This window comes from Asterias amurensis, chromosome 1 (genome assembly GCF_032118995.1).
Source record: "Asterias amurensis chromosome 1, ASM3211899v1".
Lineage (NCBI taxonomy): Eukaryota > Metazoa > Echinodermata > Asteroidea > Forcipulatida > Asteriidae > Asterias > Asterias amurensis.
In genome coordinates this window covers 21,270,485-21,284,069 of record NC_092648.1, presented here as the reverse complement: position 1 = coordinate 21,284,069, position 13,585 = coordinate 21,270,485, and the positions used below count along the sequence as shown (strand labels likewise).

Genomic DNA, 13,585 nt, shown 5'->3' with positions numbered 1-13,585 from the left:
AAAGAATGCACACAAATCCTTCCTAGGAACATGGCCATTGCAGTTATATTGGAACAGCTATCCCTTAAACAACCCACTCCCCTTCCCTATCGCACCGCCCTCCCCAAAAAAACAATTATCAACAAGAAATCAAACTTTGATTTCTGATTGTCAAAATAAATCCAAACAACAGGACAACTGTTTTGATACAGCAATGAAGGACGTCTTCTTTTATTTTCTTTTAAAGCAAAGGAAATATTTTGAATTTTTGAGGAGTTAAATTAATTCATGTTCTCTAGTTTTCATCAACCACACACATCAAACCTGTAACAATGGAACCAATGGAAAATACTGAACAGAATATGTAATGTTTTGTCAGGCAATGTTTGCTTGTTAATGTTTATCAGAATGTGTATATCAATAAACAGTGATCACCGATTTGCAGGCCTTGCCTCCAAATGCTATTTTCCGCACCTTTGGTAGCAATTCAGGCTGAAATAACTTGTTGGTACTACATGTAGTACAACAGTAAATCTTGTCAGGGAAACATTTCATATAAACATTTTAAGCTTGGACTTTGAATTTCCTACAAGAATAAACCAAAGCAATGAATCTAAAACTTTCACTTGATGAAGGGCAAAGTGTATTTTATTGAAAGCACTTCAAGGTAATTTAAAGTATAACACTATTATTACTGAAAGCTGCATGTACAATTGTCAAACTTACATTTTTTTTTGCAATTAACATTTTAGTTGATTATTTTAATTAGCAATGAGAGCTGCAGGTAATATTATTCAATACATTATTGCAATTACCATTTTAGTTAATATTTTAATTAGCAATGTGGTGTCCTATCAAAATTGTATCAATGCTCCTCACATTTTTGGATTATTTTGGGATAATTTGTCATCATAGTTATCTTTACCAACACCACTCTGGTTATTTGATGGGATCCTTCCTCTAACAAAACCCAACACAAATGGTATTGGTCACATAACAAAAAGGTTGGACTCTGTTTATGGTGGTATGTCTGACCCCATGTACATGTAAAACATGACCAGTTGACCAGTGCAGTCCTCGTTGTTGGATGGTTAGGGTTTGTATAAAGCATTAACAATCAGATTTATACAGAATAATTCAATAACATGTTAAAAATACATGCAGTAATTGATAGAGTTTAAAATGTTGGTAAATGCTGTAGGATTATCCTTCTTTTTGAAAGAAATAATTGAATAGTCGCTTAAATTAAATATAATCATTTGAAATGTACATGTATGTAGTTAATTTATCAACTTAATCAATTAATAAAATTTATCAACTTTATTTAACATTGTATATATTTACTGTGACCAATAGTACTCATTTAAAGGTATTGAAACAGCTCGGTACGACCAGAGTTCAACACTTGATTGTTTTAACAGATACTGCGATTTGACTAACTAACTAGGACTATAACTAACTGCTTATTTTCTTAATTAATTTCATGCTATAGGGAATTCAATTTCAATAAGTACAACAGACAACCATTATGTAATTACTCCAAAAATTAATGACCTTAAAAACATAATAGGGTGAAATCACTGAAGAGCTGTTGATTGTTACACCATTTGAAGTAATGTAGTTTCATAGAGAAAGACGCCATTTTCAACACACACAAATTTGAAAACAAATGAAAGCACACAATTCTATGCAACGAGGGTAGTTTTTAATTTCATTATTTTCTTGCAACTTAGAATAGATGAACAGTTCAGGCCAAATGTTTAAAGGTTTGTTTCATTATTTTATGCATGATGTGCTGGGATGGACCAAAGGGATGATGATACTGGTCTTTGACAAGTACCAAAAGTATACACTGTCTTTAAAGGCACTGGACCTTTGGTAGTTGTCAAGTTCAGTATTCTCACTTTTTAATGGTATGCATAAAAAAACAAATCTGTCAACACCCCTTGTTGAATAAATATGTGTGCTTTCAGATGCATGATAAAAGGCTTCATGCATGAAGTATTTTATTGTTTGAGTGAGATATTACCTCTTTCTCAAAAACTTCATTACTTCAGAGGGAGCTGTTTCTCAAAATGTTTTATAGTTCAATCACAACAGCTCTGATCTCCATTGCTCGCTACTGAGTAAGCTGTTTTAGGCTAATGATTATTTTGAGCAGGGCGATTTTTACTTATTACCAGTGGTAATTACCAATAGTTGCTAGTGCCTTCAAATCTGACCGATGCTTGATTAAATTTACTATTTTCTTTGGAATCAATGTGGTCCAATGTCAAACACTGATGTAGTGAACATCACATCTCCCAAGACTGGACTCGTTTCTCCTCCGTAATAACACTCCAATTAGGGGATGCTTTGTCGCTTGCGAGCCAATTAAAGTCATCCACGTCATCCCAACTGTTGCGACCTCGGTCGAGCTCACTGGTCTTGAAGTCTGCATCCTGCTCCGGGTAGGTCCAGTTGTAAGGTGCGAATCCCACATCGGTCGTGTCCTCAATAATGGCACGACTCGTGACATGAAGATAGAACTTGGTTGCCGTGGTGTGGTGTACCCTGAGCTGTTGACAAGAGACGACGAGCGTGCAACCTTGACAGTTATCAACAAAGATGGAGCCGGGGACTGGACCGGAAAACACGGTGCAGTTTGTCAGATTATTCATGTGGATGGCATTCGGGGACCCGTACAGTTTCACTGTACAGGAGGATAGGTTAGTGAGTCCAACATCTTTGGATTTAACTTCTTGCGATTGAAGCTCAAAGACAGCATTAGCTTGATCAAAAACACCGCACTGAAACTTGAGCAAGTCACTCTGGATGTTGTTCAAGGGCCCATCTACCTCCTCTACAGCTACGGTGGGCTTAACTTCTTTCGGTTTGTTGGACTTTTTCTGTCTACCTTTAAAAGCGAACTTCTTTTTAGGGATGAGTTCGTCCCGCTTCTCGTCTATGGCGGCAAATAACTTTTCAACATCATCTTGGGATTTTCTGATTTCATATGAAGTCAGGAAGAAGGTGGACTCAGTGATGAATTTCTGTAGCTTCTGTACTGACAACGTCAGTGAATCAAATAAATCACTGAGGGCAGATTTTTCCACAGAGCCTGCGGTTGACAGGCGCTCTTCCACTGTGGCCTTTTCGTTGGTGAATGTGCTATCGAAATAATTCGAGCTCTCCTGCTTACCGGTCGCCGTTTCTCGCTGATTTCTCAAGTCCTCAAGCTTGGTTACCCTCTCTTCTTGCCGGCGTTGAAGCTTTCCACCGATTGCCTCCTTCAAATCTGCCAAATTTGCGTCATTTCTTGAGTCACCTCTGTTACCTTCAGTCGCCATTTCTAATTCTTTCTATTTACTTAGCTCGTTTTGAATGAGTGATGTCAAGCGCCCTCTATCTATAAATTGGGGCCAGTTCAAATGTTTGTGACAATCCCATTTCACCACCAAGACTAAGTTTTTGAATTCAGGCAACGACCGTCAGGCAGGGAATGTTTTCCTATTTAAAACACAGTGCACCGGTAACATAATGTTGACAATGAAGTTTAGGCTAGTCTTATAGTGTATAAATATATTTTTATGTAATTTTAATATTTCTTCAACTTCCACACAACTTAACATGATCCTGTCCACGTGTTAATTATTTTGGGAAAATGAGCAATTCACTTAATTTTGTATCAACCCTTCATTGATGAGGCGGGGTTTGAGGAAAAGAAATCACATTCAGGCGTGTAACTTGAAAGTATCTCTTTTTGAGTGTTTAGGAATATTTAGCATTTGTTATATTTGCCAATGACCGTATAGTGCCCTTCAAAAAAGGAATAACTTAAAGCATGGAGATATAACATGATATTTTAAGTTGCAAACTGATTGATATTAAAAATGCACTTTCAGTCAGACAAGTATTGCGTTAATTTGACACTCCAAAAATAATAATCATAGCGTGCTTCTTCTCTAAAAACATCAGTTCATTTAATAACCATAATGTAAAACCGTCATTCTTATTCTTATTCTTTATTTTGCCAATAAACAATTACAAATACAAGCAGACAGTATGTCAAATAGATAATTATAAGTACATGTACAAAAGTAAATACAAAGCAAGAAAAACAATAAGGGCACAGGAAATTATAAAACAACCCTAATGTGATGGCCAGGATCAACAAAAGTATAATTAAACACTGTAGCTCGAAAGTCTGTTAATCCAGTCACATAGGGAAGCAAACACACTATATAAAATACTCTCTTTGGAAAATAATAAAAATTAGAAATACATATTAATATAAATAATCTGTTTACACAAAGCACAAATTAAAATAACAAAACCAAAACCAGAAATTAGACTAGCAAATAGCAAATAAATAAATAAACAAATAAATAGTAAATTAAAACAAATAAATAAAAAGTATTAACAAATGTAGCCAGGCGGCCGTCGGGAGGAGGGTTACGATTATCGCAACTATAACAAATGAATGAATAAATAATTAGAAACGTTAAAAATGTCAAGCTGTTATGCAGAGCAGAGCAGAAACTTAATGAGGCACCAGCCACAACGCTTCAAACTTTTATTGCAATTTTTACTGGTAAACTGTTCCTGCTAAGCAATACTAGTGTGCTTAGCAAATTTTTTTACAGGATCACGAAATTGGGCCCTAGCGTCAAGTGACGGTCATTTACGATTTTTGACACAAACTTGTTTATGGGCTAACCTACATTTGGTGCTCACTTCAATAGATTTCCAGTCTGCTCCTGTTTAGGCTGGCAAAATAAATTGCTCAATTTATGTCATTGTTGTTGATAATTTAATCACGAAATCTTGAAATGTTGAAAAGCACACGTTTTTACCTCAGCATTGTGTAATTGGAAATCTTACCATTTTGTGGTTTAGTAAACACTTCTCGTCATTTTCTCGCCGTTCTACGTGTTCTTATCCAGTCATGAAATGGTGGTAATTCCAAGAAACTTGGCGGTTTGTTATTGATCTAAGATAAGTTTCCGGAAAATTCGTCATGTTCACCGGCCGTGTATGAAGTGCGACAAGAATTCCTACCGAAATATTACATGGGCGGTATGGACACTTCTGGAGAAGATAACCTTGAAGTCCGACGATATGAACTTAAAAATGGTGAGTGTATTTAATTTAAAATTGCAAATTAAAACTAAATAAAAGAAACATTCTTGAGACACTCCCCTTACTTACCAACATAATGCATAACAAACAATAACATGACCAAACCGAATCAAACCATGTCCATTTTGCAAGCACTTTGGCAAGGGGTTCGGATAACTTTCCGTATGGCGCCACCACTTTTTCACTCATTTTTACAAAAAGGGATATATCAATCAGGTAAATTAGATACTATATTATTTTATTTCGAATGAAAAAGTGGTGGCGCCATACGGAAACTTTTCCAGGGGTTCGTTTGTGGTTTGTTTGTTTAGGTAATCAAGAAATTGTGATTCAGTAACTAGATGACAATATTTATTATAGTCATTGTGAAATCAGTGGTTAGCTGGGGAATTCGAACCCACAGCCTTGTGTCGATTGCAAGTCCTGCAGTCTAACCACTGGACCATGATGACACTGCAGACTGCTGGGCTGCACGTTTGCCTTCTTTATTATATACTTGAATGGCTGCATCTTACTTGAATGGCAGAATCATCTACATAAATCATTCATCCACTCCTGCCAGACTCACAATATATTACAAGTTTGGCAGTGGACTGAATTACCGTTAGTTTCAGACTTATTTCCCTTTACCAAAATCCTCAGGCGCCACAAGTTAGAAAAGAAAAAGGTGATCCAAATAATAAAAGAACTTAACTATTCTTTATATATTTTTGGGGATAACTTTCCGTATGGCGCCACCACTTTTTCACTCATTTTTACAAAAATGGATATCTCATTGAGGTAAATTAGATACTATATTATTCCATATCGAATGAAAAAGTGGTGGCGCCATACGGAAACTTTTCCGTGTATGCATGGAGGTATAGTACTAGTACAGTCTTCCACTCTAGTGTACCAGGATGTGGGCGATAAACTTGTTAATTTAATGTGTTATGTAATACTCACCTATTTTATGTGTCAATCATCAATCAGGAGATTAGTGTTTTTTGGATTCATTTACCGTCGCTGGTAAAATATCCAAGTGGATAACCTAATTCAAATTGATAATTCACTACCTAGGTCTATGTCGATGGATTGTGTTTTTTTCCTTCCACATGGGTGTTAACTGTGATTTTACAGTAAAACAAAAATAAATATTAATCTTGACACAAAGAAGTTATTTACTTTATTACATTGATAGTTTGGTACAGTGCACAATGCTTATTTGGATTAAAACTAACCTACTCTTCACCTGGTCTAGTGTGGTTGAAAGACATCTGCCCTAGAATGCAGGGGGTTTTCTAGGCTGGTTCGAATCCCATCCGAGTAGTCTGACTGTGGAATTTATTAAAATCAATTATCTTAAAACATCATATTTTCATGCAGGTTTAGTTTTGTATGGTTTGACTAGTCAGCAGCAATCTTGGCTAGTTTTTGTGCTGACTAAGAAAACATGAACACTTATAACGACGAATGACCTTAAACACTTAAAAAGGCATTTCCTGACTGTACTGGCAAGATACCTTATTGTTGAGTATGGTTTCGTTCAGTAAATTAGAGACATACTCCTGAAGGGCTTCCGCTTCGACATGTCTTATTGAAATGTGTACACTTTACTTTTTCCATAATTGTTTGAACCATTGCATTATGTAGGGTGAAACAAACCAACACATTTAAATTGTTTTATTTGGATTCTTTACCAAAATTCTTTATTTTATAACCGAATTCAAACTCTGGTGCTTCTGATCAGCAGAGTGTCCCAAGCCGTGACACTTGTGTTCTTAAGCAAGACACTTTACCATTGCTTCGTCCTTCGGATGGGGCGTAAAGCCGTTGGTCCCATGTGTTGTGTAACGCATGTAAAAGAACCCAGTGCACTTATCGAAAAGAGAAGGGGTTCGCCCCGGTGTTCCTGGCTGTGGCTGCTGTATGCGCCGTAGCACCTTGTAAACCCTTATAAGGTGCTAAATAATTGGGTCTCGAAATTCATCACTGCAATTACCTATCTTTCTGAAAGTTTGTATACTCAGCGCCTTGAATACCTTGTTTGGTAGATACGTGCGCTATATAATAAGACTTCGTTATGATTATTGTTATTATTATTATTAAAAGTTTCTCATAGATTTTAAGGTTTTCCAATGGAAGTGCCCTTTGCCTTGCTCTCTCTCAAAGAGGAAATTCCTGACTTGCCACACTAAAACAGGTTGTTGCCATTTTTATCATGTGTCTATGCTGGTACAACAAGCTGACAATGAATGAGAATTATACTAACTCCAACATACTTGTCATGCTGCTTGAAATCCTGTTCAGCAACGTTATGTGGTGCTTTAATAAAGGCACAGGACACTATTGGTAATTACGCAAAATAATTGTTAGCTTAAGAACCTACTTAGTATAACGAGCATGAGAGAGCTGCTGATAGTATACAAATATTGACTGCTTCGAGTGCTATGGTTAAAACTATGACTCCCGAGGTGATCCCCGGAGCGTTCTATTTTCCCGAGGCGAAGCCTCGGGAAAATAGAACGCTCCGGGGATTACCGAGGGAGTCATAGTTTTTAACCATTGCACGAGTTAAAGCAGTCAATATTTGTTTTATAACACCCCAAACATTTCTAAATACTGTACTATTATTATTAAGTTACAGACCTGAATGCTACAATCCACGGACGACGCGAATACAGATTGCAAACACTTTTACTTACTGTGTTGCATGTAGTGTCATGCAATCCGAAATGGTTACAGACTATTAATTTATCATCCTCGTACACGCAACGGACGTCTGGGTACTGCACGCCGTGTGCTAGTCTGTCGGACTAGCACCCGTCTTCGGACTAGCCCATGGCAAACCGACGCACTATCACACGGCGGTCGTCTAGCAAAACTAAGACATGTCATGTGACGCGCTCTAAACCAATGAGCAGGCAGAATACTTGCAAGGGGTGTTATAATATAAAACATTGCGAGAAATAGCTCCCTCTGAAGTAGCTAGTTTTTGAGAAAGAGTGTCGTTCTCACTCAAATATAAAAAGACTTCAGCTTCAAGCATGTTTTTTCTTTCTTTACTCTCTTGCAACTTCGATGACCAATTATTTTATGCATGTTGGGATACACCAAGTGAGAACACTGGTCTTTGACAATTACCAAAGGTGTCCATGCCTTTGAATCCTGGTGCAAGGTGCTCGTTACATTGTGCAAGTAAAAAGCTTGTGATTTAAAGGAACACGTTGCCTTGGATCAAACAAGTTGGTCTATAAAAAGCGTTTGTAACCGGTTTTTATAAAATGCATATGGTTGGAAAGATGTTTTAAAAGTAGAATACAATGATCCACACAAATTTGCCTAAAAATTGCGTAGTTTTCCTTTTACTGTGCTAACTACACGGTCGGCCATTTATGGCGAGTCAAAAATTTGACTCCCATAAATGGCCGACCGTGTAAGTCGACGAGGTAAAAGGAAAACCGTGCAATTTAGAGGCATGTTTGTGTGGATCATTGTACTCTACTTTTACAGTATCTTTCTACCCATATGCCTATGATGCATTTTATGACAAACGGATACAAACGCTTTCAAAGACCAACTCGACCGATCCAAGGCAACGTGTTCCTTTAATTAGGTAATGATCCCTTGACCTGCTCATTGCTCAACCCCCTGTGGGTAGTTCAATTATTCATGGGAGTTCGTCCCAGTCAATGTGAAATTCTTTGGAGGAAAGTTTGTGTGTTTAAAGCTGGTAACCATCACACTTTCTGATATTGTTTTTTCCTTTATAGTAAGAGTAAATATTTATGTGTTTGTATTGGATGAAAGTGTCAACATTACAGTGACAATACAGAGTTATATAGGCCTACATGTTATGCTCCCTTCACTACCTAAATTCGAGGCTCTACCCAGGCCTACATGTTATGTTTCCTTTTCACTACCCAAATCCGAGGCTCTCTACCCTCAAATGGGATCAAACACAGAAGTGCATCTTACTTGTACAGCAGGTACCATAGAGCAAGGAGCTCTACGCTTGTACTAAGTATTACTGTGGTAGGTACATGGGCACCTTAACCATGCCTGTATTTTGACATGATGTTTCCACACAAGTAAACAACATGGATAGGCCTACAATGTACATGTAGGCCTGCTGTTAATCTCTGCATAGTGTGAACACAGTCCCCTGCAGAGGGTGGTGATATTAAAAACAACCCTGGATGGACAGTGACCTAGGTCATTCTGCACTGTCTGAGGTCAAAGCTTGGGTGTGTGTGGTCACCATATCACACAGCCCATGATTGTGTGCTGTTAAATCCATTGCATTTAATTTACCAATACCATGCTTGGGAAGCTGAGGTCAATGCAGTGTACAGACATGTCCATGATGGCATGAACTTGTTATGACAGAGTTCAATGATTGGATTGGGTTTGATTTGAGTCTATGAATGAGATGTCAGCTCCCTGTACAGATACACCATTTTATACAAACCTGTGATACAGTATGTAGTTTGAGCAGAAGCCTGACACATACATTGAAGGTTATTATTTTTAAATGTATATATTTGTTAAACTGTTCACAACGTTAAATTCACCAAATTGACGCAGATTGTCCACCTCGAACATTGAACATTCTTTTAAAAACACTCCAAATAGTGTGAACTATTTCATGTAGACACCAACCTTAAATGCATACGCCTTGAAGGATTATTTTGGAACGATGTTGCAAAGCACTGAATAAGCGCAACTTGTCGGGTAGTGAGTTTCACTAGTCGCCCAGGCCTAATCTTGGCTACAGCAGAAGTTTCTAATTAATAGGTTGTAAGATATTCCAATGAAAAGACATTGAGAATCTCTGCATGTTGTAATGTACCAAATGGTGATCATGGGTTCTCAGATCAAAAGACTCTCTTGAAACAAATAGTACTTCCCAGTAACTGCAAAAACATGTGCCAAGTATTCATGATGAGGTCTAAGGACACAAGTGTCAAGACCAGGACTCGAACCCACAATCTCCTGATCAGGAACTCCAGTGGGCTTGACCGCTCAGCCATGACATGTTAAATTATCGGTTGCGGATGTTTCTATTCTGAAGGGTATTTCTCAGGGCAGCCTATGCTTCAGTGCATGTTTACAAATGGAGACTGGCAATTAAGCCCCAGCCACTAATCATACAATTGGCCTGCTGATGGATAGGTCTTTCAAAATCTTTGACTCGTCAAAAAAATTACTCTTTTAATATGCCTACTATGTATACACACTACACAGTGTACGAAAACACATGATACAGGGACATGGACGTTATAAAATAGTGCATTTGTGGTCTTTGCAATGTGTAATATATGTACTTCCCAACTTTTGTAGTTCATAAGCCATTTTGATGTGGTGGACACATTTCTGTGACACTGTTACCATTAGGTTTGGGTAAATTTGCCTGTTGGACTCCTGCAGCCGATTTCACAAAATGCTAGGATTACCCGTCCTAACTTATAGGATGGGTTCAATGCATCCTAACGTCTATGCGTTACTGAATTCGTCCCAACTCCTAAGATTAATCATAAGTTAGGAAGAGTTTGATGAAATCGACGCCTGAACTAATAAACAGAGCACTCGTATAGTGTCTACCATACCTCAAAAAGGCTAATGGAGTCGGCTATATTGTATAGCATCCCAGGTCAATGCCTTGGTGCCCTTTAAAAAGGGTTCAAATACAAACCGATTTCCTCCCTCGTACACAGCTTTTTAAAATTTTTATGCAAGTCGCCAGACACACAAGGCCTGAAGGCCACTTCAAGGTGTAGGCTACAATTATTTTTTTCCAGAGGCCGTTGCCACCTACTCCTGGGGCTTAAACAGGGTTGCTCCTTTCACAGTCCATACGAAGGCTTGGGTATCATCAATTCAAAGCCTGGCCAATAGAGCAGAAAGCACTACCTAGCCTTAGACTAGAGGAACAACCACCTGGCCTTCTTTGGTGGGAAAGGATGCTACATTGTAGCCACTACTACAGGACAGACACCCATGTGTACTGATCTCATTTACATTTTGTGTTTCAGCTTATACATGCCATGTATGCATACAAATGTTGGGCTATCTAGACAATAGATTATGAGGGAGGTCAGGAAACAATTCAATTTACATGATAGGATGTACCTGTGGCCGGGCACATTGTGTACGGCTGTACATGTACGTGCACAAATGTGGACTTTAAAGGTTTAACCATGGCTTGATCATGTACAATGTACCATTGTTTTTTAATAGAGAACTTTTCAAATAATTGATTTGACCTGAATTGTTTTAAGAATAAAGTTGAGGTCATTGTTTCAGAAAGCAACTGGATATGAGTGTGTGGATGGGAGGGATATTAGTCACATTCAGGTGCTTCTTTTTATGAACTTTTAATGTGCATTGTACGTAGCTGTACAAAATTGAAATAGTTTTTTTTTAGTTGATGTTTTCCCACATTGCTGTAACCATGCTGTAACTAGAAGGTTTCCTAGGACAATGACAGCCTGTTTGAATGCTAGGTGGTAGCAGAATGACCTTTTGAAACTGGAATAACAGGTCACGGAAACCCTTTTTGGGTGTCCCGACTGAGCGGATAAGAGCACCAAACTCAAGCGCTGGTGTTTCTGTCCAGCAGAGTGTGGGTTCGAATCCCAGTCATGACACTTGTGTCCTTGAGCAAGACACTCAACCATAAGCTTCTCTCCACCCAGGTGTAAATGGGTACCTGTGAGGGCAGAGATGGTTTACGTGAACGATAAGCACGTAACGCGGTATCTCGCAGCACAGGCCTGTATACTCCCCAGGGAGCTGAGATGGTTTAAGGAATGATTTAGGGCCAGTGACCAGGGGTAATAATGTTGAGGCTCCATGAGCCTCACTGCGTGACGGACCTGAGCGCTATATCAGAAGCCTCTATTATTATTTTTATTATTATTATTATACCATGTTCATTCAAACAATGGAGACTATACTTTACCTGTATTTTCAATTATGATTGAACTATACATCTCATACATAATGTACCCGGCTGTGGTTCATCTGATGCATTAAATGTCCTCTTCTGTTTCAACTAAAAAGTTCCATGCTGAAGTGGACGCTAGGAAAAGCCATTATTCTGAAATATGAATTTAAGGATTTTCTTTTCCTCCAATATGTATAGTGTTTTAAAAAAGTCTGTCAATATTAAAAAATTGAAAATTTTGAAGTTCTTAAAAAATTTAAAAAGATATCGGATGACTTATCGGATGACTTCTTTGTTCAGTTGTTTTTCCCAAATAGAATTCCAACCATAGGCCAACATTGAAGAAAAACCCTCAGGGTTTGACAGGAAAAAAATAAACCTTTGTAAATATAAAATAAATCAAACCTTGGGACACTGAGATGAGAGTCGTCTCTAGAAAGGGCGAAATCTCTCCTCATCCGATTCAAGATGTTAAATAAGGGCCTTGGGAGCTTGGAGAAAGATAGGATTTCACATGCGACTACAATGCCCATGATTATTGATGCACATTGTCCGCCATGGGAGGAAATCCGACAGCTTTCTAAGAAACATTTCCTCAAAGGGAATTGTGTAGTGTCCTAAGACAGTAGTCTGAAATTTCACTTTTTTATGAATAGTTTCTCAAAAAATGGAGGATTTTTTTCTTCTGATATTGAGATGGGTACCTGTTGGTCTTTCAATCTTTAATTTTATGGGCCCTGGCACATTTCCTCCTTTATATTGTCATTTTTTATGAAACTGAGCTGAGCTTCAAATTTTGTTTGGCCTTGGGAGGGGATCTTAAATTGAATTGCTTTTATTAATTGTATCTTTAAATAAATAATAAATAATTGTATCTTTCTGTTAAAGAATCCAAGGAACTCTCATCTCTTGTATACTGTAACCCGTCGGTCTGAAGATACATACTGTAAATGTTAAAGGGACAGCGTTTTGTAAACCCTCTTAAAATTAATGGCAATACAAGCTTTTTGTTAAAGAAGCTTTCGACAGTTTAAAGCATTTTGAGAAATAATGCACTTCGAAGTAATGTGGTTATGTAAAAAAGATATCAGTTTGTATGCTCTAAAATTTGAATCTGAGAAGCGTTACTTTCGTTATGTTAATCAGATTGTGTAATCGTATATTATGGATTATTCTTCCTGCATGGACATTATTCACTCTGGATTTTCGAGGATATCACAAAAACGAGAACACCTTTTGGAATGAAGTTTTCACAAAATTTGTGAGATTGACATTGGAGAAGACATGTTGATCTGACACAGAATGAGGCATTTAATGCCTTCACACTTAGGTTTGATTACTTGCCATCTGTTACAGTGCAGTGGGCTGTACGCAGCTTAAATAGTTGCTTGGTTGGCCTTGAAAGAGAAAATAGAAAAGAGAAAATATAGAAGATAGAACTGTCAACATTAATTGTAGCATTTTGTTTGTAATTTTCAAAACTCAATCCTAAATGAGCACCAGTCTCTACTTAAACACATAGTGTAATTTAGTGCAAGTTACACTAATTTTTTAGCA

The 13,585-nt window shown here is 37.7% G+C and overlaps 2 protein-coding genes across 2 annotated transcripts in view; one reads left to right on the top strand and one right to left on the bottom strand.

Annotated features, from left to right (window-relative positions):
• Window positions 1-194: 194 nt before the first annotated feature.
• On the bottom strand, window positions 195-3,346 carry LOC139947183 (tubulin-specific chaperone C-like). The gene has a single exon (XM_071945084.1). The coding sequence runs from the start codon at window positions 3,306-3,308 to the stop codon at window positions 2,274-2,276; it is 1,035 nt and encodes a 344-aa protein (XP_071801185.1). The 5' UTR covers window positions 3,309-3,346; the 3' UTR covers window positions 195-2,273.
• A 1,327-nt stretch (window positions 3,347-4,673) lies between these two features.
• The window catches only part of LOC139946873 (ribosomal protein S6 kinase alpha-5-like), a 31,721-nt gene continuing 22,809 nt past the window's right edge, over window positions 4,674-13,585 (top strand). Inside the window, exon 1 of the mRNA XM_071944665.1 lies at window positions 4,674-5,094. Coding sequence (XP_071800766.1) covers window positions 5,031-5,094 — 64 coding nt within the window. The 5' untranslated portion in view covers window positions 4,674-5,030. The remainder of the gene's footprint in view (window positions 5,095-13,585) is intronic.

Excerpts from the sequence above, each read along its gene's own strand:
- LOC139947183 (XM_071945084.1), bottom strand. The coding sequence starts at position 3,308 with ATGGCGACTGAAGGTAACAGAGGTGACTCAAGAAATGACGCAAATTTG.